At 40.1% G+C, this 23553-nt stretch overlaps 1 protein-coding gene across 1 annotated transcript in view; it reads right to left on the bottom strand.

Moving 5' to 3' along the window:
• Window positions 1–23553, bottom strand: part of LOC148116281 (vomeronasal type-2 receptor 26-like) — a 106428-nt gene that overhangs the window by 77467 nt on the left and 5408 nt on the right. Inside the window, exons 3-10 of the mRNA XM_087883581.1 lie at window positions 20043–20060; window positions 17956–18094; window positions 13884–14068; window positions 11580–11875; window positions 10967–11043; window positions 9763–9893; window positions 7783–7950; window positions 2805–3076 (exon numbers count right to left, since the gene is read on the bottom strand). Coding sequence (XP_087739707.1) covers window positions 2805–3076; window positions 7783–7950; window positions 9763–9893; window positions 10967–11043; window positions 11580–11875; window positions 13884–14068; window positions 17956–18094; window positions 20043–20060 — 1286 coding nt within the window. The remainder of the gene's footprint in view (window positions 1–2804; window positions 3077–7782; window positions 7951–9762; window positions 9894–10966; window positions 11044–11579; window positions 11876–13883; window positions 14069–17955; window positions 18095–20042; window positions 20061–23553) is intronic.

Genomic DNA, 23553 nt, shown 5'->3' with positions numbered 1-23553 from the left:
AAATTATTATATATGGTGGACCTGCGGGAAAGTGGGTGAAACAAAATTGATATTGTACATGGTGACTGCAGCTAGGTTACTGATTGTTCAATACTGGAAAAGGGATGTTATGTTTATTATTGAAGAATGGACTCTGAAGGTGGCCAGTTTCGCAGAAATGGTGAAGTTATCAGCATATATAAAAGAAAGGACACAAGAGATATATGTAAGGGAGTGGAGGACATGGATAGATTATGTGCAGAATAAATACTAAACTAGGAAGTACCAGATAATCTTTAGTTGAATGTTGTGTAGAAATGTATGGTTTACAGGGGATAGTATACTAGAATGTCAGGAAGAAATGTATACCACACAGGGGGTAGAGTAGATGGGCAGGAAAGTATTATATAATAGGATTTGGATTTGGATTTCATCCTGGGGAAGCCATGGGGGCAGGAGAGGGTAAGGGAGAGCTAGGGAGGGAAAGGGGGGGGGAAGGAGGAAAAATTTGTATTTGTAAAACTTTTTCAATTAAAAAAAAAATTATCACCATGTCAGTTAATCCTTAGTTGGGTAACCTTTAGCATGGATTAAGGCAGGGGTGGGTTCTACTTACATTTGCCACCAGTTCGTAACAGGATTGCACGTATGCACAGACCATTGATGACAACATACAGGGCAGTTGCCGGGGCCTCCCGTGGTTTTACTACCGATTCTTGTGAACTGGTCTGAACCGGGGGCCACCCACCACTGAATTAAGGTCTTACAACATCTTCCCATGGAGTAAGCCAAGTCTTTTAGTTCTGCAGCTGTTCTAATATGAAAGCAAGATTGAATGGTTGCTTCTAGTAACTTTGTTTAATTTTTGGGTCACTTTTGACTAACAAGTTTCTTTAGTCAGCTCCATAGATTTTCCATTGGGTGAAGGTTTAGGCTATTCCCAGGACATTCCAGCAATGGAATATTGTTTCCCTGAAACTCCAAAAAAAAAAAAAAAGTGGTGTCATTAGCCATCAGACCTAAAAAATACACTTTTCTCAAAAGGTTTCTACAGTTTTGGCCACTACTGTATTTGTTAAAGATTGTCAGCCCTGCTGATTCAAAAACTGAGCACTTTTTATGTAATTCCTGGACACTTGAAAAGAGTTGAGCTTCTCTTTAAGCTTATCCAGGACCTTCTCTCCGAATTAATATTATAACTCAACTTCTTCACTAGGTCAGCAGAATTTCAAAGCTCTTGTCCTGCCTCACTTTTATTCTTTACTGATGAAATCTTCTCTATAGAGAATTTTACCTATTTTAAGAATTAGGCTCTTTATGGAGGAAAGAATAAAGATTTGCACTAGATGCCAGAACAGGCATTTTTCAAAAGAGTCCCTGAATTTAAAACAAAGAAATAATTATCTACATCATATCCCTCCAGGTGAGACTTACACAATTCGCAGGTTTGTAAAAAGCAAGAATGGGTCTTTTTGGAAGTCTGTAATGACAGAACGACCAATTAATTTCAGGTGCACATTTCCACCAATAATGAGATCACCAGGCCTATAGTAGCTTTCCTGTGACTGGAAATAATTCCTCAACACACATACACTTTGCATCTTCTTAGCAGCAGTTGGAGGCAGGAACCAGAAGAGCAGCAGCAGCAGGAGGAGAGGCAGCCCAGTCATTCTTCTCACCTTCCCTCCTAGATCATAAGTCAAGGTTTTTGGATAAGCCAACTTGCAGGTAGCACTTGAAATCTCACCAAAGCTTTAGCACAGTAGACACCACCCATTCTACCTGGATGGCCTCAGGGAAAATTTATATCAACCATGTTTCCTCTTATCTGGGTTCTGGCTGTGGCCAAAGAAATAGCAATGGCCAGCTGAGTCTCAGCAAACCCAGAAGTTTGCTATTTGCAAGACAACAGTAGGTGACAGACATGTCCTGTCTCCACTGGGAGAACTAGGGGCATATTTTTTTATAACAGGTTTTAACTTGAAAGATTTGTGAGGGTAGAAATCTACAGGGGATACATTAACAAATAGTGTTCTTGGCACTAGAAGGGGAAAAACATGTTTATATCTCTTGTTGCTGATTCACAGAGCAATTTGACTTGAGAGTCAAGGTGAAGTTGGGTGTTTGAATTACATGAAACTGAGCAATTGTGTCATAATTTGTTCAGATATGACTTAGAATATCGTTATTGTCTCTTTGAATGTAGGCTAATCGGCATATATTAAAATGAAATTTCATTGCATAGAGTTCTCAAAGGGTTACTATCCCAATACACACTACATGATGAAATGAATATGTTATATATATATATACATACACACATAAATAAATATGCATATACCCACATATATTATACGACAGAGAAATAACACAATCTAGTTGGGATGAATACATGCACATGGCATGAAAAACTAATCTTGCAAGTTTGCCAGATGGATAGCCTAAGGAACAAAGCTGTTACAGAATCTAGTAGTCCTTCTAGAAATACTTTGAAACCCCTTCCCAGTGGGTAGCAGTGGGAGCAACAGAAACAGACCCTGGAGTGGGTGTGTGGGATGTCTGACAATGCTTTGAGCTCTAAGCACAGAGCGCTTAAAGCAGCATGCTGAATAATGGGAAGCAACCTTCCTATAATTTTCTCCACTGTCCTCACCACTCTCTTTAGGGACTTTCTATCTGAGGCACTGCTGTAAAAAGTGGCCAGGACAGAAGGAGAAAGATGTGCTCTTCTCATCTGATGCAAGAAATGCAGACTCTGGTTTGTTCGCTTCAGTAAGGATGATGTCTGGAGAGACCAGTTCAGATTGTTGGTTATTGGCACTCACAGATAACACCTCTACAGTGGCATCATTGATACTGAGTGGAGTATGACCATGCAGGCTCTTTATAAATTCTACAATGACCTCCTTTGTTTTATCAACATTTAGAACCAGGTTACTTTTCTTGCACCAGTCCAACAGAGCTTTCACCTCTTCCATATAAGCATCTTCACTGTTATCTTGGGTAAGACCCACCACTGCCGAGTCATCCACATAATTCAAAATATGATTCATAGCAGATTTGGCACAGCAGTCGTGGGTTATCATAGTGAAGAGTACTGGACTCAAGACACAGTCCTGTGGGGAGCCTGTACTCAGATGGAGTTGGAAACTTTTCTTCCAACTTGTTTAAACTGGGACCTATAGTTGCTAATCAGGGATGGTGGCAGGGTGTGATGTCAGTTCACCTCCTCATGGTGCACCCTGGATAGCACGGAAGTGTGACCTAAACAAAACCTCAGAGCTCTATGAAAAGAAACATGTTTAAAAACATAAATAGTTAATCCAACCCATTTTTTAAAACTGATTTGATAAAAAATAAATGAAGAAACTGTACAGGTGGAAATTATTATCCACTTATTTAATCTCAATGTTGATTTCCATGTTCATTACCAAGTCTTCTCTGGGGACAACTGTCAAAATACACCCAAGCCAAAAAAAAAATTCCCAAATCCCATATAAATCAGAGATTTCTGTGCTTCATTATATTTTCCCTACAATTCAGATGGGGTCTCAATAAGATAATGTAGCATTTGGGGGAAAAGATACAAACCAAAAGACCAGCTCCAGAGGCCAAAATGGAGAAGATCTCCACAGCCACCATGGACTTTCCCTTGGTGCTCAGATAGGTGGGGAGGAAAGTGATCCAAACACTGCAAAAGACTAGCATGCTAAAAGTGATGAATTTGGCTTCATTAAAGCTGTCAGGCAATTTCCTAGCCAGAAAAGCCACTGTGAAACTGACAAGGGCCAAAAAACCCAGATAGGCAAGGACAGCATAAAACATTGAAGCTGAGCCTTCATTACATTCCAAGATGATCTCTCCTATCAAAGAGTGGAAGTCCAAGTTAGGAAATGGAGGAGAGGTTGCCAGCCAGGTGGCACAAAAAACTGCTTGAACCAGGGGACAGCCTAAGACAATGGAGTTGGTCAGTGGTTTTCCTAAGAGTTTCCTTGTCTTGTTCCCAGGTTTAGTGGCCATGAAGGCCAGAACCACCGTGACAGTTTTTGCCAAGACAGAGGAAACTGCAAGGGAAAAGAGGATGGCAAATGAAGTTTGTTGGAAGAGACAGGTGAGCTTTCTGAGTCGACCAATGAAGAGGAAGGAGCAGAGGAAGCAGAGCATTAGGGAGACCAGGAGGATGTAGGTGAGATCTCGGTTGTTGGCCTTGACAATCGGTGTTTCGTGTTGTTTAAGGAAAATCACCAGCACTGCCAATGTGATCATAGAGAGGAAAAGAGTGAGACATAATAAAGTGTATCCCAGGGTGTCTTGATAGGCAAGGAAGTGGATCCTCTTGGCAATGCAGTGGTCCTTGTACTCATTGGGGTATCGGTCTTCTGGGCAGAGGTCACAGTGGGCAGCATCTGAAATCAAGAGTCTTTGTTTAAGGATTTCAGGGGCATCTGCCATATGCGTTATCCCTCACATCAGGGTGACATGACTGCCTCCTTTCTCCTGTGGGCAACCGCCAGACTTAGTGATGGAATGAACTATATGTATTACATAGTGGATCAAAAAGAGGAAGAGAACATGTACAAAATGTTCAATAGGTGGCACTTCCCCACAGCTTGTTTAGCAAGAATGTTTCCGAATACCTCCCAAACTTGCTGGAAATGCAAATTGCAAACAAGAACCTACTACCAAATGTGGTGGTCTTGTCAGAAAGCAGAACAGTTTTGGCAGGCAATCAAGATACAAATAGAGGAAATTATACACCAGAGAATAGAACTGAGTCCAGAAACCTTCCTATTAGGAATAATTACAGGACATTACGAAAAAGAAATAAAATATCTAATTATTCACATACTAACAGCAGCATGGATAATTTTTGCCAAGAATTGGAAGCATGAAGATAAACCAACAGAAGATAAAATAATCAGCAAAATTATGGAATGTGCAGAAATGGACAAAGTTACAAAGGAAATACAGGAAAAGGAAGAAGCAGTTTATCACTTAGTATGGTAGAAATGGTATAACTGGTTGGAGAAAAGGAAAGGAAAAGAAGAATAGGGACACAAAAGAGAGAACAAACTCATAAATAAAAAGAGAGTACTAATTAAGGAATATAGTAAATGAAATACGTAGATTAAGAAAATCAGAAAAGAGGATGTACTAGAAACAGAAATAAAAAAGATACATCAGATAAGAATTATATATATATATATATATATATATATATATATATATATATATATATATATATATATATATAATTTTATATATAAATATATGGATACATGGATATGAACATAAATATAGTCTATCGATGTAACAAGTTCAAAAAGGAAGTCATAAAGATTTGATTCATGTTTATGTGTTATGTATGTTTTATTGTTGTATCTATATTTCTTTGTACTTTCTAACTAATAAAAATTAGTAAATAAAAATTAAATAAAAAGAAATCGAGTTTGACACCCCTGGTATATGATAACTGCAGCAAGACTATATGCTCAACAATGAGAGAATAATGAAATTGTCACAGTGGAGGAATGGATTGTGAAAATGTCAGAACTTTTGCTGAGATGGCAAAGTCGATTTGTTTGGTCAGAGGGGAAAAAACTTTTTTTCTTGCACCTTTTTCTTTCTTTTCTATGTTTTCTTTCTTTTTGACTTTTACTGTATGCAAAACTCTCAATAAATATAAATGATTTTTTTTAAAAAAAGAGGAAATAACCCTTTATGATGACATTGAGGGTAGGTTAGAGACAAGAATCTGTTCAGCCTCAGCTGTTTGATCTGTTTACTCTTGAATAAAGGGTCTCTCCAGCCACTGGGCACATTAATGCCTACTGTACATTTCAGAGTGAGAGAAACTAGGAATAGATCAATCCCTTATTTTTCCTATAGATCTATCAATTTCCTGGGAGATTAGTAGTGCTGAAAAAAAGAACCACCTAAATAATAAAATTTAAAGCTAGAACCTCACATTTCTGTCCTTTATGAAAAGATTGGTAGCTCATCTTCCAATGAGATGTGAAAGTAGGGGAAGAAAAGCTAGTAGGGTTCCCATATGTTATTTACTGAAATTACCCTGCATTAAGTTGGTTAGGAGAAGGAAGTCGGCCTGTAGGCTGAGCTTAGTTCCATCAACTAAACTGCATAAACTAAGATGAGAATTATGGATACTTTGAAGCATGTCAATCCTACCAAGAATTAATTAATGTGAACAAATATTAATATCTGCTGAATGGTTTGCTTGTTCATGGAAGACCTAATTTTGACAGGTGGTCTACCTGTCTGATCAGAAATAGTCCCTTCTGGACAAGGGTCACATTGGTAGCAGCAAACCTGCTCGCCCTCTGGAACTCTTCTCCTCTCTCCTGCATGGCACCTCTTCATGCCACACATGGCAAAGGGCACCTTCTAAAAGGCAAAAGAGAAATGCTTGAGATGGTCTAAGCAATGAACATACTTCATTATTGATTTCCACATATCTTTTTCCATGTTCAAAATAAATGGGTCACCATTGTCTACAAGAAATCAGGAACATCTCTTGAGGGATTCAGGCCAGTAGCATTCCTGACTGAACAATAGATACTGGAGATTGGAACTGGGAGCTCAGTCTTGAGAGAAAGGGGGAAAAAGCATTGAGCTTCGTTTAAAAAAAGATTCATGAAGATCCAACTGAACAGGAATGGTCCATGAAAATTTTGTTTTTGTGTCCTCCAATTGCATCCTGCGTTTCAAGAAGAAGTCGCTTCCAATCCCAAACCTTTGTAGACCGGCCACATATCAATTGTGTTACATACAAAGATTTTTCACCAAATGTCCGCATGATTTGTAATTAAATAGTTCTGTTTCCAGTTAGAAGGATATTCTGCCTCCCCAGGAAAGAATGAATCTTTCCCTAAATTTACAGCATTTCCTTCCATCTCACCTTTGTGGCCCAAACAATTGCATCAGAGTTAATGATGAAATCTTGGCCTGGGAGAGCCCCAGCATCTACTTGCCCAACTTTCCCAGGGACAAAAGATTGATTGGGGAGGAAAACCCAGTTGAGAAGATCATATTGAGCAGACCCGAGTCCATTTTCTGAGAAGGAGACTTCATCTCCAGCACTGTTGTTGAAGTGCACATTCCTCAAATAGGGAAGAATCTGAAAGAAAAGAAACATTCAGAAATCAAAGTAATCAACCAGAAAGTCACAAATGAGACATCATGGCTTCTCTCATTCTGTGTCAGGTCCCATTGATCTCTATGGGGACCTTGGCATTCTGGTGAGAGGGGGAAGGTTTGGAGATATGCTTATATGGGATTTTCCTTTGGTCCTTTCTCTACCTTGATGAACCTTTGGGGAAGTTGGGAAGGGAGAAGAATGTGCCTCTCGTCATCTGTTTTGTCTCACCACCGGAGGAGCGAGATCGTGGCACCTGGGAATTGCCTGTTATCAGCTTCTCAGCCAAAAATTCTCACAACAACTTTGTACCTTCGGATTGGTTCAAAGATGAATTGGACATTGGGAGGGGCATCAAATTTATTTAATGACCACAGCTCAACAACTGTGGCAAAAAAACATCATGAATTGGGTCAAAACTCACTTACCTGCCTTGCTTAGCAAATTTTAGACTCAATGGTACTTATTTCATATCATTCCACTGTTTTAATATAATTCTCTAAACTGTTCTGATATTACCTGCCATGAATGGATATTTGAGATCCTCTTTCCAAGTCTCATCATGGATTGTTGGGCACTGGATCCAAACATCGCATGTAATGCATGTGCCAGAGCAAAAATGGCATTGTAGACATTGTAACTTTCACCTGTCATGCTTGTTTCAAAGATGTGAGTGGGAACATTTTGTATATTCTCCTTTCCTGTGCATTTCTTCTTCTTCTTTGGAATGAATAATCCTGGTCTGTGGATCTTGCAATCAAAAACCCTTTCCCACCACTGTGAGAGGAAGATGTCCCCTTTTGGGTTCAAAGGGTCTAAAGATGTGAGAAAATGGCTGAATTCTGAGATATCCCCTGTGTGGTCCCTTAACTGCAAAGCCCCATGGAAGGGCTTTATAAGTGGCAATGCATCTTTAGCTGACACCACATTATGTTTCCATTGGGAAGTTAGGATCCAAACTTTCTGAAGCGGTGACTTTGTTGACGTTATGTGAAAATGCAGAGCTGACTGTACATTCGCATTAGTATGAGGGTCTCCAAAGAGAATAATCACCTCAGCTTTACAACAGTTTTTTAAAAAAAGAACAAATGTTTTCCATGTATTGAAAAAATCATCCGATTTCAATATTTCAGTGAAGGCCACACAGATCTCCTTCTCCTTGAGCATTGGCATCAGAGATGAGAGGAAACGTTCTCCACTGTCAGCTTTGTTGGCCACCAGCCCAACCCAGTTCCACTGGAAATACAGGAGAAGCTGGACTAAACCCACATACTGAGGAAATTCCTTGGAATTAATCCTGAAGAAGGAAGGATAAACTCTTCTCTCTCCCTGAGAGAACTCAAAGCCAACACCGAGCTGGAGAAAGTGAGATTCTTCTTTTAAAGAGAAACTTAAGTTTGATGGTAAGTTTTAAGGGTCACCATTTTATGATTGATGGCTCCATTAGTCAGCCTAATTCACTCTGACTGGCACCTTTAAGCTTCTTCCTTCTTAGGAAGAAGGAAAAGTTACATATTTTGCCTGGTTGGGGCAGATCAGAAGACAAAGATACAAACCCTTCACCTGGTACAGGGAATACATTGCACTGAAAGGGTGGCTGAAGTATTAGTTAATTAGGAAGTAACTTCTACATAAAAAAATCTTGTTGGCACAATCAGTGTTTAGGAAATATCTCATTATCTGATTCTATCATAGAATAACAGAGTTTGAAGAGACCTTGAAAGTCTTCTAGTCCAACCCTCTGCTTAGGCAGAAAACCCTATATCATTTCAGAGAAATGGTTATCCAATCTCTTCTTAAAAACTTCCAGTGTTGGAGCATTTACAACTTCTGGAGGCAAATTGTTCCACTGATTAATTGTTCTAACTGTCAGGAAATTTCTCCTTAGTTCTAAGTTGCTTCTCTCCTTGATTAATATCCACCCATTGCTTCTTGTCCTGTCCTCAGATGCTTTAGACATTAGTTTGGCTCCCTCTTCTTTTTGGCAGCCCCTGAGATATTGGAAGACTGCTATCATGTCACCCCTAGTCCTTCTTTTCATCAAACTAGACATACCCAGTTCCTGCAACTGTTCTTCATATGCCCATTGACAAAGGTGGGGTGGGAGGCAGGAAGCTGCTTTGTGTTTAAAACATGTTTCTACATTTCTTATCCAGGGAAATATAGTATTCTGCTTTTTTTTAAATATTTTCTAAAATATTTCATTCTTCTAGGAGAGAGGTGGGTGCTAACTTCCTACAGAACTGTGTTGGCTTTTTGGCAGTTGCAGCACACTGCTGACTCATATTTAAATGATTGTCATGTTATATAAAAAAATATTTTGACACATGAACATAAAAATAAATCTAACTGTCATGTGGATTCTCTAAGTCACATGTTTGAGATGTGCCCCAGTAAATATCTTTGGTTTCTCTGTGTGTTTCTCTTGTTTGTCTGTGTCCATATCCAACATTGGATGCCCCTTACCTGTGGGACCTTGTAGATGCTGAAGATGGAGGCCATCTGCCTTGAAGATTTGGGGATGAAGCCTCCAATGACAGAGAATAGAGTGTCCTGCTTGTCACATTTATAACCTGGAATCATTCGGCCGCGTGTGGACAGCTGGGAGAGGCCGATGATTGAAATACTTCTCTCAATCTTTTGATTGTCAGAAATGTGGAACCCCAGTGTGATATTGGGGAGGAGAACCAGATCCTTGTTGACCTCTCCGACTGCAAATACCACGGCCAGGAACTGCTGGTAGCTCTTGGGTATGAGTCTATTGTCAGAAAAATCATGGGGGAAATTTTCAGAAAAGGTCATACTGTTGTATTTGATTTGCCTTGCCTTTTTTTTTTTTTTTTTGGTGTTGGTTGGAATCAGAAGTCCCAAATTTCATTGGTTTGAGCCCATAGACGTTTCATAAAATGTAGGGGAAGGAAGGCTAGTAGGGTTCCCATATGTTGTTTACTGAAATTACCCTGCATTAAGTTGGTTAGGAGAAGGAAGTCGGCCTGTAGGCTGAGCTTAATTCCATCAACTAAAATGCATAAACTAAGATGAGAATTATGGATACTTTGAAGCATGTCAATCCTACCAAGAATTAATTAACGTGAACAAATATTAATATCTGCTGAATGGTTTGCTTGTTCATGGAAGACCTAATTTTGACAGGTGGCCTACCTGTCTGATCAGAAATAGTCCCTTCTGGACAAGGGTCACATTGGTAGCAGCAAACCTGCTTGCCCTCTGGAACTCTTCTCCTCTCTCCTGCCTGGCACCTCTTCATGCCACACCTGGCAAAGGGCACCTTCTAAAAGGCAAAAGAGAAATGCTTGAGATGGTCTAAGCAGTGAACATGCTTCATTATTGATTTCCACATTTCTTTTTCCATGTTCAGAAGGTTTTCAAAATAAATGATACACCATGTTCTACAAGAAACCAGGAACATCTCCTGAGGGATTAACACCATGGAAATTGTTCTTGTCTCCTCCAATTGCATCCTGGGTTTCAAGCAGAAGTTCCTTCTAATCCGAAACCTTTGTAGACCTGCCACATACCTACCTCAATTGTGTTACACGCAAATCTTTCTCACCAAATGTCCGCATGTTTTTTAATTCAATAGTTCTGTTTCCAGTTAGAAAGATATTCTGCATCCCCAGGAAAGAATGAATCTTTCCCTAAATTTACGGCATTTCCTTCCATCTCACCTTTGTGGCCCAGACGATTCTATCAGAGTCAATGATGAAATCTTGGCCTGGGAGAGCCCCAGCATCTACTTGCTCAACTTTCACAGGGACAAAAGATTGATTGGGGAGGAAAACCCAGTTGAGAAGATCATATCGAGCAGACCCGAGTCCATTTTCTGAGACGGAGACTTCATCTCCAGCACTGTTGTTGAACTGAATATTTCTCAAATAGGCAAGGATCTGAAAGGAAGGAAACATTCAGAAATTAAAGTAATCAACCAGAAAGTTACAAATTAGACATCATGGCTTCTCTCATTCTGTGTCAGGTCCCATTGATCTCTATGGGGACCTTGGCATTCTGGTGGGAGGGGGAAGGTTTGGAGATATGCTTATATGGGGTTTTCCTTTGTTCCTTTCTCTGCTTTGATGAACCTTTGGGGAAGTTGGGAAGGGGGAAGAATGTGCCTCTGGCCATCTCTTTTTTCTCACCACTGGAGGAGCGAGATCGTGGCACCTGGGATTTGCCTGTTATCACCTTCTCAGCCCAAAATTCTCACAACAACTTGGCACCTTGGGATTGCCTCAAAGATGAACTGGACATTGGGAGGGGCATCGAATTCATTTAATGACTACAACTCAACAACTGTGGCAAAAAACATCATGAATTGTGTCAAAACGCACTTACCTGCCTTGCTAAGCAAACTTTAGACTCAATGGTACTTATTTCATATCATTATACTGTTTTAATATAATTCTCTAAGCTGTTCTGATATTACCTGCCATGAATGGACATTTGAGATCCTCTTTCCAAGTCTCATCATGGATGGTTGGCCATTGGATCCAAACATCGCATGTAATGCATGTGCCAGAGCAAAAATGGCATTGTAGGTATTGTAACTTTCACCCGTCATGCTTTTTTCAAAAATGTGAGTGGCCACATTTTGTACATTCTCCTTTCCTGTGCATTTCTTCATCATCTCTGGAATGGACATTCCTGGTTCCTGGATCTCACAGTCAAAGACCTTTTCCCACCACTGTGGGAGGAAGGTGTCCCCTTTTGGGTTCAAAGGGTCTAAAGATGTGAGAAAATGGCTGAATTCTGAGATATCCCCTGTGTGGTCCCTTAACTGCAAAGCCCCATGGAAGGGCTTTATAAGTGGAAATGCATCTTTAATTGCCCCCACATTATGTTTCCATTGAGAAGTTAGGATCCAAACTTTCTGAAGCAGTGACTTTGTTGACGTTATGTGAAAATGCAGAGCTGACTGTATATTCGCATTAGTATGAGGGTCTCCAAAGAGAATAATCACTTCAGCTTTACAACAGTTTTTTAAAAAAAGAACAAATGTATTCCATGCACTGAGAAAATCATCCGATTTCAATATTTCAGTGAAGGCCACACAGATCTCCTTCTCCTTGAGCATTGGCATCAGAGATGAGAGGAAATGTTCTCCACTGTCAGCATTGTTGGCCACCAGCCCAACCCAGTTCCACTGGAAATACAGGAGCAGCTGGACTAAACCCACATACTGAGGAAATTCCTTGGAATTAATCCTGAAGAAGGAAGGATAAACTCTTCTCTCTCCCTCAGAGAACTCAAAGCCAACACCGAGCTGGAGAAAAAGAGATTCTTCTTTCAAAGACAAAGTAAGTTTTATGGTAAGTTTTAAGGGTCACCATTTTATGGTTGATGGCCCCATTATTTATTTATTATTCAAACTTCTATACCGCCCTTCTCCTTTCGGACTCAGGGGGGTGAACAGCCAAAATAAAAACATTTATACATAAAGTTACAGTTAAAAATAGATTTATTAGTTAATCCAATTCACTCTGACTGGCAAGCTTAAGCTTCTTCCTTCTTAGGAAGAATGAAAAGTTACATATTTTGCCTGGTTGGGACAGGTCAGAAGACAAAGATACAAACCCTTCACCTGATATATGGAATACATTGCACTGAAAGGGGGGCTAAAGTATTAGTTAATTAGGAAGTGACTTCTACATAAAAAAATCCTATTGGCACAGTCAGTATTTAGGAAACATCTCATTATCTACATTGATCATAGAATGACAGAGTTTGAAGAGACCTTGAAGGTCTTCTAGTCCAACCCACTGCTTAGGCAGAAAACCCTATATCATTTCAGAGAAATGGTTATCCAATCTCTTCTTAAAAACTTCCAGTGTTGGAGCATTTACAACTTCTGGAGGGAAGATGTTCCACTGATTAATTTTTGTAACTGTCAGGAAATTTCTCCTTAGTTCTAAGTTGCTTCTCTCCTTGATTAGTTTCCATCCATTGCTTCTTGTCCTGTCCTCAGGGGCTTTGGAGAATAGCTTCGCTCCCTCTTCTTTTTGGCACTGAGATATTGGAAGATTGCTTTCATGTCACCCCTAGTCCTTCTTTTCATCAAACTAGACATATCCAGTTCCTGCAACTGTTCTTCATATGCCCATTGACAAAGGTGGGGCAGGAGGCAGGAAGCTGCTTTGTGTTTAAAACATGCTTCTCCATTTCTCATCCAGGGAAATACAATATACTGCCTTTTTTTAATATTTTCTAAAATATTTCATTCTTCTAGGAGAGGGGTGGGTGCTAACTTCCTACAGAACAGTGTTGGCTTTTTGGCAGTTGCAGCACACCGCTGACTCATTTTTGAATGATTGTCATGTTATATAAAAAGTTATCTTTACACATGAAAATAAAAATAAATCCAACTGTCATGTGGATTCTCTAAGTCACATATTTGTGTTATGCCCCAGTAAGCATCTTTGGTTTCTCTCTGTTTTTCTCTTGTTTGTCTGTGTCCGTATCCAACATTGGATGCCCCTTACCAGTGGTGGGATTCAAGTAATTTAACAACTAGTTCTCTGCCCTAATGATTTCTTCCAACAATCAGTTTGCCAAATGCTGAGAAAGTTAATGACTGGTTCTCCCGAAGTGGTGCGAATTGGCTGAATCCCACCAATCCCCCTTACCTGTGGGACCTTGTAGATTCTGAAGATGGAGGCCATCTGTCTTGAAGATTTGGGTATGAAGCCACCAATGACAGAGAGCAGAGTGTCCTGCCTGTCACATTTATAACCTGGAATCATTCGGCCTCGTGTGGAGAGCAGGGAAAGGCCGATTATTGAAATATTTCTTTCAAACTTTTGATTGTCAGAAATGTGGAACCCCAGTGTGATATTGGGGAGGAGAACCAGATCCTTGTTGACCTCTCCGACTGCAAATACCACGGCCAGGAGCTGCTGGTAGCTCTTGGGTATGAGTCTATTGTGAGTAAAATCATGGGGGAAATTTTCAGAAAAGGTCATGCTGTTGTATTTGCCTTGCCTTGCCTTTTTTTTTTTTTTTTGGTGTTGGTTGGAATCAGAAGTCCCAAATTTCATTGGTTTGAGCCCATAGACGTTTCTTGATGAAACTTGTATGACTTTGTGAGAAAGGAGAAAAGTGTCTCTTTTCACATCACAGAACAATTTATACCTTCTAAAGAACTTTCCCTCTTCACTTTGCTGCAGTGGTTGTAATCCTTCCCCGTTCTTTTACTGGCACCCCAATTAATTTGGTTCTCTCTTGGAGCATCTTTTTTAGTGAGAGTCCCAGCATCTACAATAGTGGCCAAAATTGTGGAAATCTTTTGGGGAAAGTGTATTTTCTAAAACTAGCTAATAACCCCACTTTATTAGGAGTAGTACCGTAAAATTATATATCAATGGGAAGATAATTTAATCAAGAATGTAATGCAATAAGTTTTATGAAGGATTTGTTATTAGAATAGCAGTTAATGTATAAAGAAGAAAAGTGAAACTCATAGACAAAATGAGATATACAAAAAATATCACCATGTCAGTTAATCCTTAGTTGGGTAACCTTTAGCATGGATTAAGGCAGGGGTGGGTTCTATTTACCTTTACCACCAGTTTGCCAATCCATCTTGAAACCTTGTTCTTCTAATTCTTGCTTTGTTTTAAGTTCACCCTTTTCATCCATTAATTCACTATATCTAACAATTTGTTCCCGTCTGAATACTATTGAATATGAAAATGCTTCAATTGTAGATACCCAGACTGGAATTTTCAAATAATGTTTTTTTTTAATCTTCTCCCAATTCAATAACAGAGCCTCACATATATAGTGTCTTCTAAAATACCCCTGTATTTTTGTTCCTTTATACCATAAAAAAGCATGTCACCCCATCAACAAATCATGTCCTTCTAGATTCAATAATCTAATATTTCCTAAAGGTATCCATTCTTTAATCCACATCAGGCTTGTTGCTTGATAATAAAGTTCCCAATTAGGTAAACCAAAGCCTTCCCGCATTCTAGCATCTTGTAATAACTTTAATTTTATCCTCGCCTTCTTCCCCTCCCAAATATAGTTTAACACCATTTTATTCAAATCTTCCAAAAAAATCTTTCCCCAATCTAATTGGAATTGTCTGGAACAGATATAAAATTCTAGGCAAAATATTCATCTTAATAGTTGATATCCTACCAAGCAAGGAAAGCTGCTAATTTTCCCATTTCACCAAGTCTGCCCCCATCTGTTGCTTAAGTTTATTATAGTTATTTTCTTTAAGTGTACTACACCTTGCTGTCAAATATATTCCTAAGTATTTAACTTTATTAGCGACCTGAATCTTTGATATCTTCATCAATTCTTCTTTTTGCTTTGTCAACATAGTTTTGGTCAAAATCTTCGTTTTATCTTTATTAATTTTCAAACCAGCTACTTTCCCAAACTCTCCAATATTCTCTATCAAAGTATTTATTGAGTTAATGGATCTTCAATAATAAAGACCAGGTCATCAGCAAATGCTTGCACTTTGTATTCTTCTTTTTGAATTTTCATTCCTTTTATATCTTTTTATTCTCTAATATTTCTATTTAAGATTTCTAATGTCAATATAAACAACAGTGGGGACAGTGGACATCCTTGTCTGGTACCTTTTTCTATCTCAATGGAATCAGTCAATTCTCCATTTATCATGACTTTTGCCTTTTGTTTGTGGTATAAAGTTTCTATTGCCTGAATAAATTTTCTTGTGAACCGGTCTGAACCGGGGGCAACCCACCACTGAATTAAGGCCTTACAACATCCTCCCATGGAGTAAACCAAGTCTTTGAGTTCTGCAGCTGTTATAATGTGAAACCAAGATTGAATGGTTGCTTCTAGTAACTTCGTTTTTTTGCTGGGTCACTTTTGACTAACAAAAGTCAAAAGTGACCCAGCTCCATAGATTTTCAGCTCCATAGATTTTCCATTGGGGGAAGGTTTAGGCTATTCCCAGGACATTCCAGCAATGGAATATTGTTACCTTGAAACTCAAAAAAAGAAAAAAGTGGTGTCATTAGCCATCTAACCTACAAAATACACTTTTCCCAAAAGTTTTGTCCACTACTGTATTTGTTAAAGATTGTCAATCCTGTTGATTCAAAAACTTAGCAGTTTTTATGCAACTCCTGGTCACTGGAAAAGAGTTGAGCTTCTCTTTAAGCTTCTCAACATGACATTCTGTCCAAATGAATATTATAACTTAATTTCTTCACTTGGCCAGCACAATTTCTAAGCTCTTGTCCTGCCGCACTTTTATTCTTTACTGATGAAAACTTCTCTATAGAGAATTTTACATATTTTAAGAGTTAGGATCTTTACGGAGGAAAGAACAAAGATTTGAACTAGATGCCAGAACAGGCATTTTTCAAAAGAGTCCCTGAATTTAAAACAAAGCAAATAATTATCTACATCATACCCCTCCAGGTGAGACTTACACACTTTGCAGGTGCATAAAAAAGCAAGAATGGGTCTTTTTGAAAGTCTGGAACAACTGAAAGAGTCATGATTCCCAGGTGCACATTTCCACCAATAATGAGATCACCAGGCCTACAGTAGCTTTCCTGTGACTGGAAATAATTCCTCAACACACATACACTTTGCATCTTCTTAGCAGCAGTTGGAGGCAGGAGCCAGAAGAGCAGCAGCAGCAACAGGAGAGGCAGCCCAGTCATTCTTGTCACCTTCCCTCCTAGATCATAAGTCAAGGTTTTTGGAGAAGCCAACTTGCAGGTAGCACTTGAAATCTCACCAAAGCTTTAGCACAAGAGACACCACCCATGCTACCTGGATGGCCTCAGGGAAAATTTATATCAACCATGTTTCCTCTTATCTGTGTTCGGGCTGTGGCCAAAGAGAAAACTATGATCAAGCCCAGAGGTTTGCTATTTGCAAGACAACAGTAGGTGACAGACATGTCCTGTTTCCACTGGGAGAACTAAGAGCATATTTTTTTATAACAGGTTTTATCTCGAAAGATTTGTGAGGGTAGAAATCTACAGGGGATACATTAACAATTACTGTTCTGACGTATTGTCCTGGCACTAGAAGGGGAAAAAACATGTTTATATCTCTTGTTTCTGATTCAAAGAGCAAATCGACTTGAGAGTCAAGGTGAAGTTGGATGTTTGAATTACATGAAACTGAGCAGTTGTGTTATAATTTGTTCAGATATGACTTAGAATATCGTTATTGTCTCTTTGAATGTAGACTAATCAGCATATATTAAAATGAAATTTCATTGCATAGAGTTCTCAAAGGGTTACTATCCCAAAACACACTACATGATGAAATGAATATATATATATCCAAAGGAATAAAGCTGTTACAGTATCTGGTAGTCCTGCTAGAAATACTTTGAAACCCCTTCCCAGTGGGGAGCAACAGAAACAGACCCTGGAGTGGGTGTGTGGGGTGTCTGACAATGCTTTGAGCTCTAAGCACAGAGCGCTTAAAGCAGCATGCTGAATAATGGGAAGCAACCTTCCTATAATTTTCTCCACTGTCCTCACCACTCTCTTTAGGGACTTTCTATCTGAGACATTGCTGTAAAAAGTGTCCAGGACAGAAGGAGAAAGATGTGCTCTCCTCATCTGATGCAAGAAATGCAGACTCTGGTTTGTTCGCTTCAGTAAGGATGACGTCTGGAGAGACCAGTTCAAATTGTTGGTTATCGGCACTCATAGATAACACCTCTACAGTGGCATCATTGATACTGAGTGGAGTATGACCATGCAGGCTTTTTATAAATTCTCCAATGACCTCCTTTGTTTTATCAACCTTTAGAACCAGGTTACTTTTATTGTGTTTTATTGTGTTACAGTGCCTTCACCTCTTCCGTATAAGCATCTTCACTGTTGTCTTGGGTAACACCCAGCACTGCCGTGTCATCCACATAATTCACAATATGATTCATAGCAGATTTGGCACAGCAGTCGTGGGTTATCAAAGTGAAGAGTACTGGACTCAAAACACAGTCCTGTGGGGAGCCTGTACTCAGATGGAGTTGGAAACTTTTCTTCCAACTCGCTCAAACTGGGGCCTATAGTTGCTAATCAGGGATGGTGGCAGGGTGTGATGTCAGTTCACCTCCTCGTGGTGCACCCTGGATAGCACGGAAGTGTGACCTAAACAAAACCTCAGAGCTCTATGAAAAGAAACATGTTTAAAAACATCAATAGTGAATCCAACCCATTTTTTAAAACTGATTTCATAAAAAATAAATGAAAAATAAATGAAGAAACTGTACAGGTGGAAATTATTATCCACTTATTTAATCTCAATGTTGATTTCCATGTTCATTACCAAGTCTTCTCTGGGGACAACTGTCAAAATGCACCCAAGCCGAAATAAAAATTCCCAAATCCCATACAAATCAGAGATTTTTGTGCTTCATTATATTTTCCCTACAATTAAGATGGGGTCTAAATAAAATAATGTAGCATTTGGGGGAAAAGATACAACCAAAAGACCAGCTCCAGAGGCCAAAATGGAGAAGATCTCCACAGCCACCATGGACTTTCCCTTAGTGCTCAGATAGGTGGGGAGGAAGGTGATCCAAACACTGCAAAAGACCAGCATGCTAAAAGTGATGAATTTGGCTTCATTAAAGCTGTCAGGCAATTTCCTAGCCAGAAAAGCCACTGTGAAACTGACTAGGGCCAGGAAAGCCAGATAGGCAAGGACAGCATAAAACATTAAACCTGAGCCTTCATTACATTCCAAGATGGCCTCTCCTACCAAAGAGTGGAAGTCCAAGTTAGGAAATGGAGGAGAGGTTGCCAGCCAGGATCAGGGGACAGCCTAAGACAATGGAGTTGGTCAGTGGTTTTCCTAAGAGTTTCCTTGTTTTGTTCCCAGGTTTAGTGGCCATGAAGGCCAGAACCACCGTGACCGTTTTTGCCAAGACAGAGGAAACTGCAAGGGAAAAGAGGATGGCAAATGAAGTTTGTTGGAAGAGACAGGTGAGCTTTCTGGGTCGACCAATGAAGAGGAAGGAGCAGAGGAAGCAGAGCATTAGGGAGACCAGGAGGATGTAGGTGAGATCTCGGTTGTTGGCCTTGACAATCGGTGTTTCGTGATGTTTAAGGAAAATCACCAGCACTGCCAATGTGATCATAGAGAGGAAAAGATTGAGACATAATAAAGTGTATCCCAGGGTCTCTTGATAGGCAAGGAAGTGGATCCTCTTGGCAATGCAGTGGTCCTTGTGCTCATTGGGGTATCGGTCTTCTGGGCAGAGGTCACAGTGGGCAGCATCTGAAATCAAGAGTCTTTGTTTAAGGATTTTAGAGGCATCTGCCATAAGTGTTATCCCTCCCATCAGGGTGACATGACTGCCTCCTTTCTCCTATGGGCAACCGGCAGACTTAGTGATGGAATGAACTATGTGTATTACATAGTGGATCAAAAAGAGCACATAATCCTTCATGATGACACTGAGGGTAGATTAGAGACAAGAATCTATTCAGCCTCAGCTGTTTGATCAGTTTATTCTGGAATAAAGGCAGTGGTGGGATTCAAATAATTTAACAACCAATTTTCTGTATAACGGGCTGGTGGGTTAGCATGGCCATGGTGGGCATGGCCAGGGGGAGTGACTGATAGCACTCAGCTTCCTACACACACACCCTGGGAGCAAAAATGGGGTGTGTGGGTACTCCTAGAGGGGGCGGGGTGGGGAGGGGCCATCCAGCAATTTAACTACCGGTTTGCCTAAATCTGCCCAAATCGGCTGAATCCCACCACTGAATAAAGGGTCTCTCCAATCACTGGGCACATAATGCCTATTGTACATTTCAGAATGAGAGAAACTATGAGATGTGGGTTTTTTTCAAATTAATATTGAAACCCACAGAATTCTTATAGATCTGTAAGGCAGGAATATTGCTGTTTTGTTTATGCGTACCTTGTTCATTCTTCTGGGCTGAAAGAGTCACAAAACGAGAAAAGAAAAGGACATGCAACTGTATATTGAGTATTGTAAGGGAGAAAGATCTCTTTTCTCGTTCAAAAGTGATTTACCAGGAAATTGATTGTAGGAGAGAGAAAGGAAACAAAGATGCAGAGACAATACAACAGTGAGAGCTTCCTGGATCAGCATCTCTGTTTGTATTTCAAATCTGCCCATTCAGATTGTTTTTCCCTCCAGGGCAAGGTTAGTAGATAAGTATAGATCAATCTAGTATTTTTCCCATAGATCTATCAATTTCCTGGGAGATTAGTAGTGCTGAAAAAAGAACCACCTAAATAATAGAAAATAAAGCTTGAATCTCACACTCCCATCCAGTGGTGAAATCCAAAATTTTTTACTACCGGTTTTGTGGGTGTTGCTTTGTGGGCATGGCAGGGGAAGGATACTGCAAAATCTCCATTCCCACCCTACTCTGGGGCCAGCCAGAGATGGTATTTGCCAGTTCTCCGAACTTCTCAAAATCTCTGCTACCAGTTCTCCAGATCCTGTCAGAAATAGTAGGGTTCCCATATGCTGTTTTCTGAAATTACCCTGCATTAAATTGGTTAGAGCAGGAAGTTAGCCTGTGGGCTGAGTTTAGTTCCATAAACTAAGATGAGAACTATGAATACTTTGAAGCATGTCAATCCTACCAAAAATTAATTAATATGAAAACATATTAATATCTGCTGAATGGTGTCCTTGAGCATGGAAGACCTCAATTTGAAGTGTAATCTACCTGTTTGATCAGAAATAGTGCCTTCTGGACAAGGGTCACATTGGTAGCAGCAAACCTGCTTGCCCTCTGGAACTCTTCTCCTCTCTCCTGCCTGGCACCTCTTCATGCCACACCTGGAAAAGGGCACCTTCTAAAAGGCAAAAGAGAAATGCTTGAGATGGTCTAAGCAATGAACATGCTCACATATTGATTTCCACATTTCTTTTTCCATGTTCAAAATAAATGGTTCACCATTGTCTACAAGAAACGAGAAACATCTCCTGACGGATTAAGGCCAGTAGCATTCCTGACCGAACAATGGATACTGGAGATTGGAACTGGGAGCTTAGAGCCTAGTCTTGAGAGAAAGGGGAAAAAAGCATTGAGCTTTGTTTAAAAAAGATTCATGAAGATCCTACTGAACAGGAATGGTCCATGAAAATTTTGTTTTTCTGTCCTCCAATTACATCCTGGGTTTCAAGCAGAAGTCCTTTCCAATCCTAAACCTTTGTAGACTGGCCACATATCTGTTGTGGCTCTGACCCCCGAGCCCGTTTTATCGGAGGAAGAAGGCTCTGAAAGGGAAGGAGAGGAGTTGACTGGGCCTCCCTCTCCAGGACTCTCCTCTCTGGCAATGCCTCAGGTGTCTCCCGACAGAGCAGAGATTGGCCAGGAGCCAGGTATCCCCGAGCAGGCGCAGTCGGACAGTGACAGGGATGCGTCTTGGCTGGATCCACACCAGCTTCGGAGAGATAAGCGCACGCAACAGAAGAGGAGGCATGCCAGAGATTAGGCTGAGTCACTGGACCACACCGCACAGGGTATGAAAGGGAGCATGGTGGCCAGTCAATCCTTGTGACGAACAAAGCTGAAAGCTTCCACTCCATTCTGCATTGCCGGACTTTTGCTAATAGGCTTTGCTAAACTATATTTGTGAACTGGACTTAATTTACTCTGTAATTCTTGAACATTTTACTTTGCTGTACCAAAAGCAGAGAGAAGTTATCTCTTCCTTTCGTGAGTAATAAACTCTTGGCAGGCAGCCACTAGGTTGCTGCCAAGTTCCATTATCATAACGATAAGGATTTTGTCAGCTGGTTTGGTTTTTAACTCTTGGACGTCTGTTGGTGTGTGTGTGTGGGACGGGGACAGAACAATATCTACCTCAATTGTGTTACACGCAAAGGTTTTTCACCAAATGTCTGCATGATTTGTAATTCAATAGTTCTGTTTCCAGTTAGAAGGATATTCTGCATCCCTGGGAAAAATGAATCTTTCCCTAAATTTACAACATTTCCTTCTATCTCACCTTTGTGGCCCAGATGATTGCGTCAAAGTCAATGATGAAATCTTGGCCTGGGAGAGCCCCAGCATCTACTTGCCCAACTTTCACAGGGACAAAAGATTGATTGGGGAGGAAAACCCAGTTGAGGAGATCGTATCGAGCAGACCCGAGTCCATTTTCTGAGAAGGAGACTTCATCTCCAGCACTGTTGTTGAAGAGGACATTCCTCAAATAAGCAAGGATCTGAAAGAAAAGAAACATTCAGAAAATAAAGTAATCAACCAGAAAGTCACAAATGAGACATCATGGCTTCTCTCATTCTGTGTCAGGTCCCATTGATCTCTATGGGGACCTTGGCATTCTGGTGGGACGGGGAAGGTTTGGGGCTAGGCTTATATGGGGTTTTCCTTTGTTCCTTTCTCTGCTTTGATGGACCTTTGGGGAAGTAGGGAAGGGGGAAGAATGTGCCTCTGGCCATCTGTTTTGTCTCACCACCGGAGGAGCGAGATCGTGGCACCTGGGATCTACCTGTTATCACCTTCTCAGCCCAAAGTTCTCACAACAACTTTGCACCTTGGGATTGGTTCAAAGATGAACTGGACATTGAGAGGGACATCAAATTCATTTAATGACCACAGCTCAACAACTGTGGCAAAAAATGTCTTAAAATGGGTTAAAGTTCACTTAACAACATGCCTTGCTTAGCAAATTTTAGACTCAATGGTACTTATTCCATATCGTTACACTGTTTTGAAATAATTCTCTAAGCTGTTCTGAGATGTACTGATATGGTAGCATAAAGATATTGAATCAGTAAATTCATGGAATACATACAGGAAAGTTTCTTTCTGGGGCTATGGACTAAATAAAAAAGTTGCATAGATTACCTGCCATGAATGGACATTTGAGATTCTCTTTCCAAGCCTCATCATGGATGGTTGGGCACTGGATCCAAACATCGCATGTAATGAATGTGCCAGAGCATAAATGGCATTGTAGATATTGTAACTTTCACCTGTCATGCTCGTTTCAAAAATGTGAGTGGGAACATTTTGTACATTCTCCTTTCCTGTACATTGTTTTTTCTTCTTTTGAGAGAACTTTCCTGGTTTGTAGAAATTGCAGTCAAAGACCTTTTCCCACCACTGTGGGAGGAAGATGTCCCCTTTTGGGTTCAAAGGGTCTAAAGATGTGAGAAAATGGCTGAATTCTGAGATATCCCCTGTGTGGTCGCTTAACTGCAAAGCCCCATGGAAGGGCTTTATAAGTGGCAATGCATCTTTAACTGCCCCCACATTATGTTTCCATTGGGAAGTTAGGATCCAAACTTTCTGTAGCTTTGACTTTGTTGACGTTATGTGAAAATGCAAAGCTGACTGTATATTCACATTAGTATGAGGGTCTCCAAAGAGAATAATCACTTCAGCTTTACAACAGTTTTTTAAAAAAAGAATAAATCTTTT

Source organism: Pantherophis guttatus, chromosome 1 (genome assembly GCF_059756535.1).
Source record: "Pantherophis guttatus breed Tessera chromosome 1, ASM5975653v1, whole genome shotgun sequence".
NCBI lineage: Eukaryota > Metazoa > Chordata > Lepidosauria > Squamata > Colubridae > Pantherophis > Pantherophis guttatus.
This window is presented reverse-complemented; position numbering and strand designations above follow the sequence as displayed.